The sequence below is a fragment of the Anguilla rostrata genome, chromosome 6 (genome assembly GCF_018555375.3).
Source record: "Anguilla rostrata isolate EN2019 chromosome 6, ASM1855537v3, whole genome shotgun sequence".
Lineage (NCBI taxonomy): Eukaryota > Metazoa > Chordata > Actinopteri > Anguilliformes > Anguillidae > Anguilla > Anguilla rostrata.
The window spans coordinates 39,662,473-39,681,481 of record NC_057938.1 but is presented as its reverse complement, the minus strand read 5'-3'; the positions used below and the strand labels follow the sequence as shown (position 1 = coordinate 39,681,481).

Sequence of the window (19,009 nt, the reverse complement as noted above, 5' to 3'; positions counted from 1 at the left end):
CGTTGAGAGGACAAAACTACAACGTGCCACTTTCCCGGGTAAATCGTAAAAATCGATTATCAGGGATATTATCCATTTAACAGTTCTTTCTAATGTTGGCTAAAAAGTTCCGGTTTGCGTGTTTGGACGCTGTGTGTCAAGAAGTTCTGGTAATAAGACGTCCCAATTATAGTGAGTAGAGTACAACAAGCACAACAAGGGATATTTCAAATATTTCCGCAGGAACCGGAAATGACATATATTGCTTCTCTATCTTTTCAAGGATGGCGGTAAACGAAGGGGACGAGGCCACTGTATCTCTTGTGGATGTTTTGGAAGAGGATGAGGAGTTAGAAAATGAAGCATCTGCCGTTTTAGGCGGTAGCGATTCAGAGAAATGCTCATATCCTGAGGTAAGTAATTGCACCTTGCAGATGCGAAACAGTCACGGAACTGCTGTGGCTCCAGGTTAGCTAGCTAGCTAATATAGCTATCTTAGCCGTGTTTACAGAAATTATGACCACAGCGAGCAAGCTAGTTACTGCTCGCTTGCTAACCTTTATCTGAATTGTTCGTCTATGTCTGGTTGTGATACGATGTACCTACACACATCCTCGCTACCATTCGCACGACATATTTAGTGCGGTCCGTTTTTTTTCGTATTTTGTTATTTTTTAATAGTTTTTCCAGCCATGTATTTTCAGCCATCTATCGTTACTGCCCTTTTGTTGAACAATAGCGCGTAAGCAGTATAATTATAATTCCATTACAGATGATGAAGATTGACATCATCTAGCCTATATGATAATGTTTCGTTGACACTCCCATAGTGTTGGTTGTTTAGCTGACGTTACAAAGCACAAAGCACGAGAAGGCTAAGCTTGGGATGAACAAAATAATTTTGAGACGCATATGAGCTACATAGACATGCATAACTTGAAAAGAATTAAATGTAATCAAATACAGCATGTCATTACAATATTATATATTAGCTGAGCTATACGTGTATCCTATCAACTATGTTTCAGTTTGCGGTTGTCAAACATACTTGATAATGGAAAATTGTGGGAAATGAAAGAAAGATGTGGTATAAGTTTGCGTCAATAATCGAAAATGAATTGGCAGGAAATTGAATGCGGAGTTACTGTGTTTCTCAAAGAACAATACGAATGAGTTGCAATATTGACAGGGCAATCCATTCCACTCTTGTTTGGGGACAGAACAAGGATGGATTTAGAAAAAGAAGAGCAAAGATCGTTAGCCAGTGTATTATTTTTGGGGAGGAAGGGGAATGTATGAGGGGATGTCCGGCAATAGAGGAGCTGCTTGGTTAGCCTGGAGGTAAGAAAGAAAGATGCTTTGACGTGGATTCCACCACCTGTAGGGAGTATGGAACCTTTGTGCGTTGAAGAGGAGATGCTTTAAAGGGACTGACAGTTGCCAATTAGCCAATCCTCAAAGACCAGCTGTGTGGAGCATGACATACAATTCTTTGTTGAATTTTTCTTGTTGTGCACACAGTGAATGAGCACTGAATAACAAAGTATGTTTGCACAGCACTGAAAACTACATCCAGTGGAGCTTAGTGCTAGTCTTGTCAGTTTCTGTACATTGTGCTTACAAGTAGTTCCATGTGGTAATTAAGTTTGTGCCTGGCGCTCACGCTAAGTTTGGTTGCATTTATTGAGTAGTGTGCTTCTGTAGTAGTAACTGTCCTATGTTGGAAAGACTGGACTCATTCCTGTATACAATTCTCCTGACAAATGTTTTTATTATATAGGTACTTTGTTAGGGTTGTTTTATTAAGGTGTCTAGTCTACTGTTGCATTATATTCAGTATTAGATCATCTAGATCAGGGGTGGCCAACCCAGGTCCTGGAGAGCCACAGGGTCTGCTGGTTTTTGTTTTTACTCTGCACTTAATTGATCAATTATAGCAGTTGATTACACAGTTAACTCACCTCACCTGGTTGCTTCAGTCTAAGTGGTTGCTGTATTTAAGGTGAAAACAAAAACCAGCAGACCCTGCGGCTCTCCAGGACCAGGGTTGGCCACCCCTGATCTAGATACTCCTTATTTGTACATATTTTTGTTACAGCATATGTATCAATGGCAGGTGTTTGAAGATGTTTGCAAAGTAGCTTAGCAGTAATTATTATGCTAGCATGTGCACATTAGCCGCAGTAAGACTTTATAATTGTTTCTTGACGTGTTCCATTGGCTTTAGTTCCTTAGCCTGCCTTGTTTTTAATGTTGATGGGATGCAGGGCTACGTGAAGCGGCAGGCTCTGTACGCCTGTAACACATGCACACCGAGAGGCGGCGAGCCAGCTGGGATCTGCCTGGCCTGCTCCTACAAATGCCACGAAGGACACGACCTCTTCGAGCTCTACACCAAAAGGTGGGCGGAGCCTGGGCCTTCTGGGACAGCGGTGGCCAACGCTGGTCCTGCAGACCTGACTTTTCATCGTTACTCGGACTGTGAATCAAAGCATTTGATTATGCAATTAGCTGATTTCACCTGGAGTCTTGGGTGTGAATTGGTTGTGGATTTTTAAGGTGGAATTAAAAACCTGGCAAACCTGAAGAACCTCCAGGACCTGTTTTTTGTTGTTGTTGTTGTTGTCATTTTTAACATGAATTTTAAATCTAATATCATGTTAATTGGACCTCCATATCAATGCGTAATGCTCAGCCAATGGCGCTATATCGCGCAGAGTGAACAATCGGATCAGGAGAGCTCTATTTAATGAATGTTATGTAATATATTATGTAAATGTTTTACAGCTAACAGGACTGAAAAGAACTTCCCCTTACAGAACTGCAGATAAGATGACTGTGCCAAGTCTTTATACTGTGGCCACTGGCCAGTTACATACTTTAACTCTTACTTTAATTGAAATGTGTTACCCAACCAACAACCTAGTGGAGACATCATTTCCACCTCTATAACATGTCCTCCTGAGTGGTGTTGCAAAATGTAGCAAGCTTTTTGGAGTAAACTTGAGACTCCATCAACAGATGGAGCATTTGAAATGTCACATAAAATTTTGCTTTTGAATAAAGCCATTGAGCAAGCCCTGTGGCTATGGTTTACTACTCTAAAGCAAGCAAATCATGCAAGATTTCACCTGATAATTGTTACTTAAAAAAAAAAAAAAATGCAGTTTTAAGCCTTGAGATATGTAAAGAGGTGCTGTGGAATTAATTATACCCTTTAGCTGGATTTCAACCCTGTAGTGCATAGGAGTGAAAACATTTTTTGTTATAAGTCTGCATTTTCTGTGTTTTTGGATATATTGGTTCAGACTGGATATGCAACAGCTCCCTCTGCTGATCATTGAACCGCACTGTAATCAACGGAAAAAAATGTATTGATGAGATTCCTTTTTTTCTTTTTGCAGGAATTTTCGTTGCGATTGTGGAAATGGAAAATTTGGAGAATTTGAGTGCAAACTGTATCCCGTAAGTCACACAAATTTCCTCTGACTTGGTCTCACAGTCACGAGTATTGATGAATTGAGCGGGTGGAAATGTTCTTATTTCCTGGTGTGTATCGCTGCACACCTGGATGCAGTGCAAACAGCAGGGTTCTAAACAAACTGCTTCTCGCTCTTTGTTTTCCTAAAGGAAAAAGAAAACCTGAACGCCGATAACAAATACAGCCACAACTTCTTTGGTCTCTACTGCACCTGTAACAGACCATACCCAGACCCAGAAGATGAGGTGCGGCTTGCCCCTATGAATTTGTATATGTTGGTAAAGGCTCATGGGTAATGGTGTTGTTTTTGTTCAGTGAAACAGGAAGTGCTCTTTCTAATCATCTTCTCTGCTTTATAGGTCCCAGATGAAATGATCCAGTGTGTGGTGTGTGAGGACTGGTTCCATGGGAGGGTAAGCATGGCTGGGATAGTGGGTGTATAGGGGATGCGGGGGTAGTGGGCTGTGTAGGCGGTGGGGGTGCGGGGGGTAGTGGATGTGTAGTAGGTGTGAGGCAGCAGAAGCCTGAGGGTGCGGTATCGATCCCCTGCAGCATTTGGGCTGTGCGGTCGCAGAGGGCGTGGAGCTGCAGGAGATGGTGTGCGAGTCCTGCATGAACAAGGCGGCCTTCCTCTGGACCTACGCCGCCCACCTGGCAGGTACCCGCTCCTCATTGGCTGAAGCCTGGGTGGGAGGGGCCAGTGTCTGACACTGTTAATGTAGAGCGAAACGGCGCACGTATAAGGACGTTGAGCGCTGTGTTCGAGGTGTGAGGGGCGAATGGTTATAAATGTGATGTCTCGCCAGTGCCCCCGGTGGCCAAAGACAGTCCCTGCAAGGTGGAAGTGGAAGAGGAGCAGAAGCAGGAGGTGAAGGAGGAGAAGAAGCCCGAGGAGGAGAAGAAGGCCAAGGAGGAGAATGGCGACGGCGGCGACAGGGCTCAGGGGGAGGAGCCGTCCACCAGCCTGGGCAGTCAGGGAGAGGAGAAGGTAGCGGAAGTGCACTGGCTCACACGCAAACACAGTCTTCACACAGCCAGACACTCAGTGTTGTGCGGTGAGGGTCAAAACAGTGGTGTGTTCCCATTGTATCAGAACTGAAATTCCCCTTTCCCAGAGCCCCAACAGGCAAGTACCGCCATTTGCCAGCAGAGGGTGCTGTGCTATAATTATTGGACAGCCGGAGCTGGATCCCTGGTCTCAACTGGTCTAGCAGACAAATGATACATGGGGGGGGAAGAGAGGAGAAAAATAGAAGGGCCAGAGTTACTGAATCCAGTTTGCCGGGGCTTTGCATTGTTGCTCACAGTGTACAAGCGCCATTTTGTCTGCCTCATGTTCAAACGTCCTGAATCTACACATCGTTTCTGATTTTAAAGCACTTGTACCTAGATAAGCTGTCTGGCTCTGTGTATGGGAACCAACCTCATCCTTAGCCCGTATCACCCATAAATCTTTTCTAGTCTGATGGTGGCTGTATGGCTTTTTGAAGGCGAAAGCGTCCGTTGTCCACGGTAACCGCGGCCCTTTTCCTAGGTGCTGGTGAACGGAGCGGCAGGCTGCAAGCGGAGCCGGCGGGAGATGGAGGGCGGGGCCGAGGGGGCGGAGTGCAAGCTGGCGGCGCTGAAGGCCCGGGGCCCCGAGAGACCCCGGGAGGGGGCCGTGTTCTGGCCCTCGCCGTGGCGCACCAAACTGTGCGCCTGCGCCTCCTGCAAGGTACGGACACCCCCCCCCCCCCCCCCCCGTCATGAAGATAGTTGGTATAGTCCCTTTGCCCCGTTCCCGCCGCGGATCCGGAGAAACCGGACGCTAACGTCTAACCGCCTTCGGGGCCCTGCCGTTCCAGAGCGCCTACGCGGAGGCGGGCGTGGACTTCCTGCTGGACGAGTCGGACACGGTCCTGGCGTACGAGAACAAGGGGAAGACCACGGAGGAGGAGGAGGGGAGCGCCTCGCAGGGCCGGGACCCGCTCATGTCGGCCCTGAACACACTCAACCGCGTGCAGCAGCTGGAGATCATCTATGGTGAGGAGGGGGCGGGGCCATGGGCGGGGCCAGGGCAGGTGTAGTGGCTTATAAATTTTAGAAGCTACGTTGCCTGAACTGCTTCAGTGACACATCTATCTGTATAAATGAATAGCGTGTTAAAAATGCAAGTTGCTATAGATAAAAGTGTCTGCTTCGGTCAGTAAGAAGTTGTTGACTTGCTGCCTTTCTCGTTTCAGAGTACAACGACATGAAGACTGAGCTGAAGGATTACCTCCAGAGATTTGCAGCGGAGGGCAAGGTTAGAAACTCAGACTGCTGGACAGTATTGGATTACCGGTTGCTTTAAAGAATAGGACTTTCTCTCATCTCCACTGGGATATGCTTCCTTTAAAGGGGTTTCTTCCTGCTGGTGGCGTACATCGCTTAATTCTCGCTAGTACTGTGTTCTTGTTGCTTGGTCCACGCTATTAATTTTGCGGTTGTCCAGTGGCTCATTTCTCAGTGCTGCAATCTACTTTGACGTAGCATAATAATCCTGCCTGTCATGATTATATTGTAAATGGTTTTTTTATTTGTTTTTAATATGACTTTTTGAAGTTATCACTTCACGATAAATGTCACCGATTGGAATAATAGAGGCTACACAAGTATCTGAACTTATGCACGATTGGCCTAGCTGTGTCACATGACCCGAACGGCAGTGCCACAGAAGTGGAGCGGGCTCGGGTGTGACCGCACGTCCTCCTCCTCTTCCTCCTTCCAGGTGGTGACCCCCGAGGACATCCAGCGCTTCTTCGAGGAGCAGCAGAGTCGCAAGAGGAGGCGGGCCAACGCAGGACAGTACTACTGCAGCTGAGCGCCCCCCACCCGACCCCCTCTGCCCCCCCCCGCCCAACCCGACCCCCACGCCCCCGTCTGTACGCCCGGTCCCCGTTCTTTTGCTTTCCTTCATCACCGATCGTCAACCCGCTCCGTGCCGTACAGTCCACCCACCCCTACAGACTCAATTGCTTTTAAATTCATATACGCAGGTAAAAGACTTTTCGTTCCCCACGCCCCCCCTCTTGGTGACAGTATTTGAGGTCATCGTTTCGAAGCGGTACGTGTATTTTACGTTACGTTAGCGTGTTTTGCGTTTGTAGTCGTTTTCTTCCTGTTGTAAAAAGCCAGAGTAAGCTGAAGATTTAGTGGGCCAGCCCCCCCCGGGGCTATCTGACAGCTCCCGGGAAACACGCCGTTCTCAGGGCAGCCGACCGTCCCGTCCCTGCAGTCACCTGCTCCGTTGTTTCGCGGCGGAACTGCCGGGCCGCTGGCGGAAACCCGGAAATAAAAATCGTTCAGCTTGCGTGTCCTGGAGGCAAACTCCTTCCAAAAAGCTTTGAGACAGAAGCCCGGTCTTTCCTTTTTTCCTTTTCTTTTGGGGGGCGGGGCGTCAGAGCAGACGAGGCGACCGGTTGGACGCTGCGCGAGTCATTACGGTAATTGCATTGTCTGGCCGGGTTGAGGCTGATCAAACGAAAGTGTTTTTCTTTCTTTTTCTTTTTCTTCGCTTCGCATGCCAGAGTCTTTGGCCGAAGGTCGAGCAGCGCGTTCCGTAGCGTTACTCAGTTCTCAGCACCTCGGTTTGGCTCTGGACCACGGCCGTTGCGGCGCATCTACGTTGACGCAATCGGACGAGGCGGCCTCTAAAGCCTTTGAAACCGAGCATGGGCCTTGTCTGGGTCTTACTTTGGTCGTTAAGAAACCATTTTCCAATTCAGAATCGATTGATGCCACCCCTGAAAAGTGTGTCTGGCTGCCCATCAAATGTCAGAACAATAGTATGGCTATTCATTTTAGACCCATAGGCAGTGGATAGTTTATTTTTTACTTTTCAGAAGCGCATACTAGTACGCATAATGCCCTACGTTGAAGGCACAACCGTTCGTATTCCATATTTCTGTGGGGGTCTGCTTCATGTCCTTTCTGTAGCCATACACACACACACACACACACACACAACGGTGTGCTTGCGCCTTAATACCATTGGTCGAGCAAGGGGGAGGTGTCATTGCATCACGCGCTGCCGTGGCGTGGCAGGGTACTTTTCAGGGACACTAGTTTTTTCGTGGGAACATTTACAGAACTTCAGACGGCGGAACCTTCCGGGTTCTTCCGTCGCTCCGTCGGATCGTTCGACCGGAGAACAGCTTGCGGGGTGCGCAGTGACTGGGCGTCAGCGACCAAGTTCCGAACGTCAGATTCGTCTCGCGTCCACTATGTATAGTCTTCGTTTCCTTTTTAAATGTTGAATGTTTCTGAGAAATAAAACCGTTGATAAAGGATGTTGCCGTGTGTCGTCATTTCAAAAAGCAAAGGGAAACGTCAGCTTACGGCTGATGTGATGACGTAATGCGAGAGACGATGCGATTGGTGCACTGCTGTAAAGCGGAAATGTCAGGCTTAGTCACCTAATCATAGTTGTGTGAACCATGAATCATTTTTATCAACTCTCAAGCAAAGCTGTACGAGTCGGTAGCTCTCTAGACTCATGCTGTCTGCCTAGAAGTAAGCAAGTTAAAATGTTTTTCCTGAAGTTGAGGTCTACTTCTCTAATTCCGTGAATGGGGAAACTCTAGCAGTTTTCTCTTGCTACGATAATCGTCTGTGACAGCAGGAGCATTTAATAAAAAGGTGAACTTCTCTTTATGTAGACTGTAAAACTGGCTTTGGATCCACTTCCTATGAATGGCCTTTCATAAGTGTTCTACAACTCCTTCATAAACAATACATAGACATGAATAAATGCTTATGTCAGTAACTCAAAGAAGCACATGCCACTTTTATCATGGTAATGGTAATGTATTGCTGCATTAGTGGTGGCATAAACTATTACGGTTGTCATAAGCAGTACATACACAGAAATGCTTATGAAGGGTATATGTAGGACCATTCACTTAAGTTATTCAGTAAACATTGGTATCACTAACAGCATTGCTTCTTTCATAGATAAGCGCATGGAAGACCAGAGAGGAAAGCGCTTTGCTTAGAAAGGAGGGACCACGAGGACGTCTGTTAAAACAGTTTATTTTGCCGACAGGTGCCATCGCTGTACCACGCTCCCCACTGAGATAACAGTAGAAAAATAGAGCTAGAGAAAACTTTGCACAGAGTCTACGAGAAAAAGGGCTTCTGACCTCATTATATACAGCAAGTACAAATCACATCTGTTGCACGTTTTTCGAGATATTTAACAAACCGTTTCCACAAATACCTGGAGGTTTCTTTTCAGGTAGCTAAAAATGGAAAAATATTATCTTTCAAAAAAATGTACACAAAGCAGTTTTTTTTTCTTCTTTTTTTTTTTAAACAAAGGACTGGTTTATGCGGGGTTGGTAGAAAATGTTTGCATAGGAAGGAAGTCCATTTCTGGAAAAACAAAATGGCCGGCCGATAGCAGCGAAGGCACGGGCGTGTTTCCGCGGAGGAGATGAGAAACGATAACGCTCGGCTTCCAAACCCGAATGTACGCTGGGTATCGGGACTTCATTTTTACGCAAAATGGCTGTCGAAGCACTTCTTTTTTTTCCTTACACAAATGTCACTTCGAGGATGCGTGTGCTGTAATACGAAGGTAATGTCAGGGACAGGTTTGAAATACGCTACATGGCCAAAGGTATACGGACACCTGACATGGGACTGGGGTTGAGGTCAGGGCTCTGTGCTGTTCATCTGCACCGTTCTTGACAAAACCATTTCTGTAAGGACTGCACTGGGTGCCCATGGGCACTGTTATACTGAAACAGGAAAGAGTCATCCACCAACTGTTGGGGAAGCAAAGAATCGTGTAGCATGTGAATGTAGGCTGTAGCGTTAAGATTTGCCTTCACTGGAACTAAGAAGCCAAGCAAAAAACAGCCCCAGACCAAGTGGTGTCCAGATACTTTTGGTCATGTAGTATTTAAAATGGCTCAACTCATCAAAATGCAGGCAGACAAAATTCCTAGGGGGCTGCAGTGTCTACGGGTTTTGTGGTTTCCCTTTGCCCGCCAATTAAGGCCTTCCGAACATGGTGTGTGGATTCTTTAGCCAATCGATGATTTGAATGAAGCACTGGTGCCGAGAACACCCTGAGAACCAGCAGACTCTACTGCCCTCCAGGACAGGAGTTTGACACCTGTGCCTTATACAATATGGCAGTCACTCCCGTGTGCCAGCACAGGCCAATTCTGACCTGGCGTTCAGGATCAGCTTTACTGTGAACATATCTGTGGAATCCAAAAGTACATCAAAAACAAAACTGGAGAAATGCACAGCATATGATTACAGCACTGTATATTCCCCAGACACAAAATGGCTGCCATGTATGTGTACCATTTGTGGACCATGACCAAAAGGCATAAGAAATTTTGAGCAATACTGGGAAATGCTGGGAGATCTGTACAAGCCAGAACAGTGGGGTGCTCACACCATTTAAAAAAAAAAACTGGGTTCAGATGCTGTACATGGAAACCCTGCTGTGTTTCTGCCTTGCATTAATGATGGTGATATACTGTTGATTTCAACCAGGAACCTTCTTAACAGGGTCAGGAGTAGGAAATGTAGGAAGTGTCTATAAATGGGCTGGCAGCCATATCGAGGGTGGCCTGAGGAGGTGGATCGGTTGCATCTGAAGGTTCAATTTCCGAAGAGGAACGAAAGCACTCCACCAGGTCCAAGGCCCGAATAACCACAGCGAACGGCTTCAGGAAAGCCCCCACAAAATACAGCATACGCACAGCCATGTCAACCCTCTATGGATGATTAAAGTTAATGCTCTACCAGCATTTCAGTGCAACACTTTGGGGTTTACAAACAAAGTGTTAGCTACACATCTCCATGAAAATACTGAACACGTGCATTGCCGTCGAAGGCAAAGTCAGAAGAAATACGGAAAAGCAGTATGGAAATGAGGACGTCTGTGTCAGCGCAGCACAGCGAGCCAACAATAAAATAAACATCTAAGATCTGTAACAATCAACTGGTCTCTAAAGAAAAGGCCCGCGCTTTTCCAAGGAAGGAAGGAAGGATCTTCTCCTTAGGTTTCGATTCGCCGCCTTTCCGAACGGAATGAACACTGACAGCGTGATTAGAAATGGCCTTTACCGCTGCGTAATTTCACACGGCTTCTCTTGACCCCACACAATAAAATAAAAGACCGTTGCTGAACGCGGTGGGAGGGCAACCGCAGAACTGGAATTTCTCCTATCACTCCACAGAGCGAGAGATGTATAACACAGAAGGGGAGGTGACACTCACTCATTATCTATTCAGAAGAAGCCGGGCCAATAGGAGGCTTCAATTAAGTCCCACTAGTTTTTTGATTGTTGCATTACTGGTTCTGATATCGCATTTCAGCAAGACTAGGTGGTCTCCATTAATAATGGTTTTCATGAACCATATAATGGGTGAAGCCATCATCTGCCATCAATCACCAACTCAAATTAGCCAATAAAACAGCTCATCTCTCCACAGTAGAATTTTCAGATTGGTTGAGATCGTGAACCGTGCGTGCCAGGAGCCTCCAGCCTGTGCATCCTGCTGAGGCATTTGTTCTTTGTCTGACGATGCCCAATGTTCAGATGTAGTACTGGCCATGCCAATACAGACTGTGGCCAGGAGTCCACAGCAGGTTGTGTGGACTTTGGTGGACTGTAGTGTAGCCTGGGTCTTAAGTGGTCTTGCATACCACAAACTGCCATTAGTATGTCACTTGTCATTTGCAGATAATGTTGAGTGAAGGAAAAGAGTTCTGTTTGTCAGAACATATCAGCATCCCATCTTATGTGGGTCAGTTTTTTTGTGTGTGTGTGTGTGTGGGGGGGGGGGGCGGGCTAGTCTGTGTCTTGCCTCTGTCTGGAACTGGATCTATTTTGGGTTCCCTCTGCCCACGCACTACCGAACATAACCTGCGACGGTTCATTTTTGGGCAGCCCTGCTGTCCAGGACCCTGGTGGCGGGATGGAGGGTCTCAGGCTGGGTCCTACACTTGAAGGTCACTGTGGAACATGAAGGGTTGTCTGCAAGCGGGGGGACTCAGCCGCGCTGGGAGTGTGTGCGTAGCAGCAGTCGGTTCTGGATGGAATGCTTGTGCGGGCACATTTAAGATGTACATCTTATTGACATATGTTGATGCCTGTCCAATATCTTATTTCTCAGGATGTTGTCTTTGCCTATGTAGATGCTTTCCTTTGGATTGGTAGTGCCCTTGGGATTTGGAGAGGAAGGTATATAAATAAAATTATTATTATTATTATTATGACAAATTTGAGTTGGATCAGCTTCTGGCTGTGCAGAACCACGGTTTATAGTCCTCATTGGTTGCTGGATGTCAAATGCTGGTACGGTTCTGAAAAATTGCATCCCTTTACATCATAATGATACAGGTAGTGTGGCATTTGCATATGAAACGGAACAATTGCTGACAACACTGGTAAAGTACTGATGGCGTAAGTTTAAGAACTTAAGCGGGTGGGAAAGAGGTAGAACCTTGTGAGAACAGAGGCCTTGCTGTATCACAGTACAACCACAAGGTGGAGCTGTTGAGGTGCCGGGATGTGAGAAAGAAAGTGTGATGAAGCAGATTTAGTGTGAAATTTGGATACAGGAGAGGAAGGGCGGCCAGCCCGTAAGAGATTAAATTATGTTTAACAACACTTGACCAGGAGCTGGTCCCAAACTGGTTTGATACCAAAAAACACTATGAGGCTAATTCAACATTCGCCAGTCTGGAAATGTGATGGGCAATAAATACTGGGACGTCTTGCTCTTCTAGAATGCTCTTCACATGCACTCGAACACCCGGCCAAGGCAGCCTCCTGTACTTCTTGAGTGTACTCATGTGCCCTTTTCTGACTGATGACCCAATACTGCACTTATGTCAATGTCAATGTCCTTTCTGGAACAAGGAAGTACAGTTTCCGCTGCCTTTGCCCGGTTGCCCCTGGCGACATCGCAAATCAGACATGGAGAGCCAAGATCATATGACTCCCCTCCCCCCCCCCCACCCCAAAACTACTACGGTCTGGCCCAGCCGCGAAACAGAACGGACGCTTCTCCGATGCCTCCCATAAGCGGGAACCAATAGAACGGAACGCCGCGCCCTTGCTTCAAGGACGACGTGGTATGACCGAGGCGGGCTGCACTATACGACACATATACCACACGCGCGACTCTGTACCCAACAGCTCACAGGCCGCGACTTCTGCGTGGTAAAAAAACCGCAGGCGAAATTTCCGAAGAAATGCACTGATCAAATAAAAAAAAAAAAAAAAAAATAAACGGAATGCTTATCGTAGTAAATAACGGCTTCGCCCTGCAAACGAGAGCGGCCGGGAGACGAGCGGCGGAGGAAACGGAAAAACCGGAGGGGCCTTGAGCCCCATATTCGGCACGCCGTCCCGTGGCGCCGCAGACGGGGGAAACTCAAAAAAACGAAATTACACGACACCTAACCCGGCAACATGGCACTCCCACAAGTTCAAATGAGCTGGGAAAGACGTACGAAATGCTGGGAAGCCCGCCCGTCCTTCCCTGTGCCGCTCGCAGAGGCCGCTCGACTACTCCTAGTTCTCCGATTCGGCCATTAATCGATTAATTTCATTTGTTAATAGTTTTTATTTATTCACGTGTGGCCTTCTGCTAGCTTTGCTATAAACGTTAGCACCCCCCCCCTAACTGTGTTTACCAGAGGAACACAGAGAAACGTGGGCTAAGTATAGGGCTCAGGAGGACTCGGGGAACAGGAAGTGACACGCACTGGTACCGACAACAGCGCGACCGGGGCCAGGGAACCACCCGGTGGCCAACCCACATACCCTCAGGAGCCCAGTCGCTACAGGCCATTTAACATAAAACGCCAGCAGGACAAAGAGCTACAAAAGCAGATTTATTCCTAAGGAAGGAGGACTGGCCGCAATATAATCGACAACGTGGCCCCACAGTCGCTGCTCAGTCATAACCTAGCGATGATAAATGGAGGCTATTAAATCGGGGTCCATTAAATCCGCCGGCTATTAGCTCGCTGACCGACGATTAGCCTATGCTAATAATCCGGGCGGTCGATACGTAGCCGTGAGCCGCGATGCTCCGGGGTAAACATCCCCCGCGCGACACGGCGCCGCGTCGGTCAGTCATGCCAGCAGTCGGCTGGTATGACTGAAGCTCCACGTCTCACTGGCACGACTTCCGCTTACGGGCTACGGAGGCGACTTAAAACCGCGGAAGGCAGGGGACGGCGCGGGACTTGGGAGAGGACTGAGGGAAGGGAAGGGTCCGTGGAGAAGGTCGATGGTCCGATCAAGGGGGAGGACTGACTCTCTGGCTCCGCTGGTGAGCGTGCAGGGGGAGGTGTGGCTGAGACCGGGAAGAGCCTCTCCTCTCTGGTGATAGTGTGCGCCGCCGTAGTCAGCGGTGCGGCTGTCAGCCACACTAGCCCCGTCGCTATGGCGCCGCGGACGAGCGCACGGCGCAGCTTCCCGCTGGCGGGACGGGGGGCTAAAGTTGGCGCTCTCGTGAGCGAGCGGTGCGTTCGCGCCCGGCGATACCGTCTCTCGGCCACTAGGTGGCCGACAAGGCCTGGGCCCCACATCCTCTTCGTTTACCCTGAGCTGCTTCCTGCATCTCTCTCTCTCTCTCTCTGCGGTTAAAGTGCAGACTTCCTGTAAGGGTACTCCGGTTTGCCCGGGGACCTGCGGTCTCTGCCGGCCGTTGTATCGTCCACGCAGCCCCCCGGCCCCTCGGGGGCCCCCGGCCTCTGCGTCTCCACGGCGACGGCCGGGGGTCGCGCCTGGCCCGACGCGCGCGCCGCGTCCGGCTCCGTCTGGGACCGCCCCCTGGCGAGGGGGGGCTGGGGGTCCCCGGGGGGGGCCAGGTCCGGGCGCGGGGGGAGCCTGAGGCGGTGCGGGTGCGGGTCCGGGGCGGGGCGGGCGTGGACGTAGAGGTCGGGCCCCGCGACGTAGCGGGCCTGCGGGTGGGGGGCGTGGCGGGGGGGCGCGTACAGGTCGGGGTGCCCCGCCCGGCCCTCGGCGTCGGCGCCGTGCTTCTTGTGGGGGGCGGCGCCGTGCCGGCCGGCGTGGCAGAACCCGGGGGGGTGGTGAGGCGCGGCGGAGGAGATGTGGGGGGGCGGGTCGTGGCCCTCGCAGTCCGGCCCCCCCTGGGGGCCCCTCAGGCTCAGGGACGCCACGCCCGCCGCCACGTCCGGCATCAGCTCGTTGACCGCCGGCTCCGCGTGCTGCTGGAGAAAGGACAACGGACCAATCAGAACCGCTCGCCATCGCCACAGACTACAGACAAAGCAGATGTTCAGCTCCGTCTTCCTAACACTGAACATTTGGTCTCCTGGGGGAAATGCACCGATTTTGCCCATCGTGGGAATGTTTATGGACGTCTGTGACTGATACTAGTAGCCGCGGATGCTCTGGGCATGAACACTCAATAAAAAGCATGAATTGCATGAATTTTAATGCACTGCAATACAGCTCAGGATACTCAGAAGGATAGAAGGATGGAAAGTGGGAGCTGACCATTTAGATACTGTAGAGAATCTCTACAAGTATGCATCGGGAGGCACCTTGCATTTGGGCGTGAGGACATTTCAGCAGAACTCGGTGCGATGCAGGACCGGGCTGTGTTTAGTCAGCCCTTGCTGAAATGCCTCAGCGCCCAGGTGCGATGTGTGAGAAACATGGGGCCCAAAGTGAATGCTGAATGATCAATGCCTCTCAGTGTGTATATGACGCATTATGGAGCAGTACTGTTAACATACGAGCTGCACGCCTTCTCTCCTAACCACACAAAGTACAGGTCACCGTTGCCCCCTCCCACTTCCCCCGCGCCCCCCACTCACGTTCAGCCCCTGCTGGCCAGGGTACGAGGGGTGGGCCGGGCCCAGCAGGTCGGCGCAGTTGGGCGGGTGGGCGGGGCCTCCCTGTTTGGGGGCGGGGCGCCAGGGAAGGGGGGCGGCTCGGCTGCAGGGGTACGAGAAGGAGCGGGACGGGGGCGGGGGCGGGGGCTGGGGGTGGGCGCGAGCGCGGGTCCTCCAGGCCGCCAGCTGGGCGTGGCCGGGCGCGGCGGGCGGGTGGTAGGGCGGCGGCGGAGGGGGCAGAGGGGGGCGGAAGCCGGGCGGCCCCTCCCCGGCCGTCGCGGCCCCGGGGAGCGGCCGGAGAGCCAGCACCGGGCTCTCGTCCCCGAAGCACTCCTCCGGGAAAAACTTGTGCGGGTTCTGAGGGGCGGAGGAGAAGAGGAAAAACAGACGCGTAAACGACAAACGGATGCCCGCGCGAACTCCCCCCCGATCCAGACTCCCCGTAATAAGGCTGTCTGGCACATTAGCACGTCGGGCCACATCACCACAGGCTAATGAAAGAGAGGTGAAAGGGGCACGAGAGAGGAAATAAGCGTCTTGTGCTTATCAGCTAATTCATGATAACTAGACTAAAATTATGACTGGACTAAAACTGAAATCCTCTGACGACAATCTGCCAAAACCCCTGAGATATCTCCTTCCTGTGTGGAGGCTCTGGTGACTCATATCACACTAGGGGGGCCTGATTGGCTAAGACCTTCAGCGCACACAAAAACAGTAACACAACCAATGCAAAACAAATACCGTGACCAATCACTGGGTTACGTTACTGGTTTTGCACATGCTAAAAGTCTTAGTAAATCAGGCACTATCCATATAACGCATATAACCATCCAGCATGTAAATGGTAAATGGACTGCATTTATATAGCGCTTTTATCCAAAGCGCTTTACAATTGATGCCTCTCATTCGCCAGAGCAGTTAGGGGTTAGGTGTCTTGCTCAAGGACACTTCGACACGCCCAGGGCGGGGGTTTGAACCGGCAACCCTCCGACTGCCAGACAATCGGTCTTACCCTCCTGAGCTATGTCGCCCCCCTAAAGCACGCTGCCGTTGGACTCCGGACCAGTGGAAACGCGTTCTCTCGAGCGATGAATCACGCTTCACCATCAGGCAGTCCAACGGATGAATCTGGGTTTTGGTGGAATGCATACTGCAAATTGTAAAATCTGGTGGAGGAGGAATAATGGTCTGGGGCTGTTTTTCATGGTTTGGGCTAGGCTCCCTTTGTTATGCTAGTGAGCTAGCGATGCTCTTGTGGCCAAATGGAAGCGAATGCCCACAGCCATGTTCCAAAATCTAGAGTGAAGGCCGTTACAACAGCAAAGGGGAGGACCGATTCCATATTAACGCCCATGGTTTTGGTATGAGATATTCGACAAGCACGTACGGGTGTGGATGTTCTGGCGTCCACGTACTTTTGGAAATGTAGTGTATTTAGGCAATTTCTTTAACGCTCTCAGCGTAAAAGATGTCCACTTTAATGGACAAATCGTAATTTAAAACGTCACGTTTTTAAACGACAGCCATTAAATGCGTCTCAAATAGGCTGCGTCAATGGGAGAGGCGGGGCGGGGCGGGGCGGGGCAGGAGAAGGCCACCGCCTGAGCCCGAGAGGCTTCCAGGACCTCGGACAGCGCCGGCCTGACGCACACGGATGGGCAGCCGAGGACGGCCTCGCCGAGCCCGTTCGCATACTCCCCTCTCGGTCACTCCTGACCCGGGAGACCGACAAATACGAACGGGCCTCGTGCTCATTACATTACATTACATTACATCCCGTTACATTACATTACATTACATTACATCCCATTACATTACATTACATTACATCCCATTACATTACATTACATCCCATTACATTACATTACATCCCATCCCATTACATTACATTACAGGCATTTAGCAGACGCTCTTATCCAGAGCGACTTACACAACTTTTACATAGCATTTTTACATTGTATCCATTTATACAGCTGGATATATACTGAAGCAATTTCGGTTAAGTACCTTGCTCAAGGGTTCAACGGCAGTGTCCTTACCCGGGAATCGAACCTGCGACCTTTCGGTTACGAGCCCAGTTCATTACCCACTGTGCTACACTCCGTCCCTTCACTCCGTACTCAACACTGGACAAGCTGCTCTTCAAACCTGCTCTTCTCCGCGACGTTCTGAATCGTACTGAATTCCATCGGCTTGAAGGCGACATAGCTCAGGAGGGTAAGAGCGATTTGTCTGGCAGTCGGAGGGGTTGCCGGTTCAAACCCCCGCCCTGGGCGTGTCGAAGTGTCCTCAAGCAGGACGCCTAACCCCTAACTGCTCTGGCGAATGAGAGGCACCGATTGTAAAGCGCTTTGGATAAAAGCGCTATATAAATGCAGTCCATTTACCATTTACCAAGAAGGGTAATAGAAAGCTGCGTGCCAACGCATCAGTTTCTTCTGGTTGTTGTACGCTAGCTATAATGCTCTCTGTGTAAACGTGATCACACCGAATGTAAAATATTCGTAATAACTTGTTGGGAATGGCAGATCGCCAATCAATCAATGGCAGATCGCCAATCAATCGCTCATTGATTCCTCAGAAGGCGGAACCACGGATTTAAAAGGGGGCGGGTTTTTTGCGCGGAACGGGGGCGGGTCTCAGCCCCTCGGCCCCTCCCCCTCCCCCTCCCCCTCTCACCTGCAGCAGCTCGGCCGCCCCGTCGGGCAGGCCGAACTGGCGCAGCACGCGCAGCTGCAGGGCGCGGCTGACGCTCGCCCCCTCGCCGCAGTTGAGGGCGTACGCCCGCTGCGCCGGCTCCGCGCGACGCAGCTCCTGCAGGCGCGACGTCATCTGCTTCACCACCGCCAGCCGGGGCACTGAGAGGGGCGAGAGAGGGAGAGAAAAGGGGGAAAAGAGAGAGAGAGAGAGAGAGGGGGAGACAGGGAGATAAAGAGAGAATAGTGAGGGCGAGAGAGGGAGAGAAGAGAGGGGGAGAAAGAGAAGAGGAGAGGGGGAGAGAGGGGGGGAAGAGAGAGAGAGAGAGAGAGAGGGAGAGAGAGAGAGAGAGAGAGAGGAGGAGACAAAGAGAGAAGAGTGGGAGGGGGAGGGAGAGAGAGAGAGAGAGGGAGACAAAGAGAGAAGAGTGAGGGGGGAGAGAGAGGGAGAGGGAGAGAGGAGAAAAGGGGAAAAAGAGAGGGAGGAGAGAGAGAGAGAGAGGGAGAGAAAGAGAGAAGAGGAGGGGGGGAGAGGGGAGAGGAGAGAGAGAGAGAGGAGGGAGACAAAGAGAAGAGTGAGGGGGAGAGAGAGAGAGAGAGAGGGAGAGGGGGAAGAGAGGAGAGAGAAGGGGGAAAAGAGAGAGAGAGAAGAGGGAGGGAGACAAAGAGAGAAGAGGAGGGGGGAGAGGGAGACAAAGAGGGGGATGAAGGGAGAAAGAGAAGAGGAATGGGGAAAGTAAGAGAGAGGAAAGAGTGAGGGGGATGAGAGGATGAGAGAGAGAGACAGAGGGAAGAAAGGGGTAAGAGAGGGGGAAGAAGGTGAGGGGAAAAGAGAGAGGGAAGACAGGAAGAGAGGGGGAAGAGAGGGAGAGAGAAAGAGGATAAGGGGAAGAGAGAGAGGGGAGAGGGAAGAGGAGGGGGTAGGACAGGGAGTGAAGTTGAGGAAAAGAGGAGAGGCAGAGATGGAGGGAGAAGCAGATA

At 50.4% G+C, this 19,009-nt stretch overlaps 2 protein-coding genes across 3 annotated transcripts in view; one reads left to right on the top strand and one right to left on the bottom strand.

Moving 5' to 3' along the window:
* The first annotated feature begins 263 nt into the window (after positions 1-263).
* Positions 264-6,361, top strand: LOC135257128 (putative E3 ubiquitin-protein ligase UBR7). Its single transcript, XM_064339578.1, has 11 exons — positions 264-392; positions 2,247-2,380; positions 3,384-3,444; positions 3,610-3,705; positions 3,820-3,873; positions 4,013-4,118; positions 4,267-4,448; positions 4,995-5,174; positions 5,305-5,482; positions 5,683-5,744; positions 6,210-6,361. The coding sequence occupies exons 1-11, from the start codon at positions 264-266 to the stop codon at positions 6,300-6,302; spliced, it is 1,275 nt and encodes a 424-aa protein (XP_064195648.1). The 3' UTR covers positions 6,303-6,361.
* A 7,701-nt stretch (positions 6,362-14,062) lies between these two features.
* LOC135257121 (BTB/POZ domain-containing protein 7-like) overlaps positions 14,063-19,009 on the bottom strand; it is a 47,187-nt gene continuing 42,240 nt past the window's right edge. The window contains exons 9-11 of one of the 2 annotated variants that reach the window (XM_064339564.1): positions 18,012-18,190; positions 15,312-15,686; positions 14,063-14,699 (exon numbers count right to left, since the gene is read on the bottom strand). In XM_064339564.1, the coding sequence (XP_064195634.1) occupies positions 14,109-14,699; positions 15,312-15,686; positions 18,012-18,190 (1,145 nt within the window). In that variant the 3' untranslated portion in view covers positions 14,063-14,108. The remainder of the gene's footprint in view (positions 14,700-15,311; positions 15,687-18,011; positions 18,191-19,009) is intronic. The other variant, XM_064339565.1, reaches the window with a different exon arrangement.

Excerpts from the sequence above, each read along its gene's own strand:
- LOC135257128 (XM_064339578.1), top strand. The coding sequence starts at position 264 with ATGGCGGTAAACGAAGGGGACGAGGCCACTGTATCTCTTGTGGATGTT. Across the intron at positions 3,706-3,819 it reads ACCCAGACCCAGAAGATGAG|GTCCCAGATGAAATGATCCA; the intron begins GTGCGGCTTGCC and ends TCTGCTTTATAG. Across the intron at positions 4,119-4,266 it reads CTACGCCGCCCACCTGGCAG|TGCCCCCGGTGGCCAAAGAC; the intron begins GTACCCGCTCCT and ends ATGTCTCGCCAG.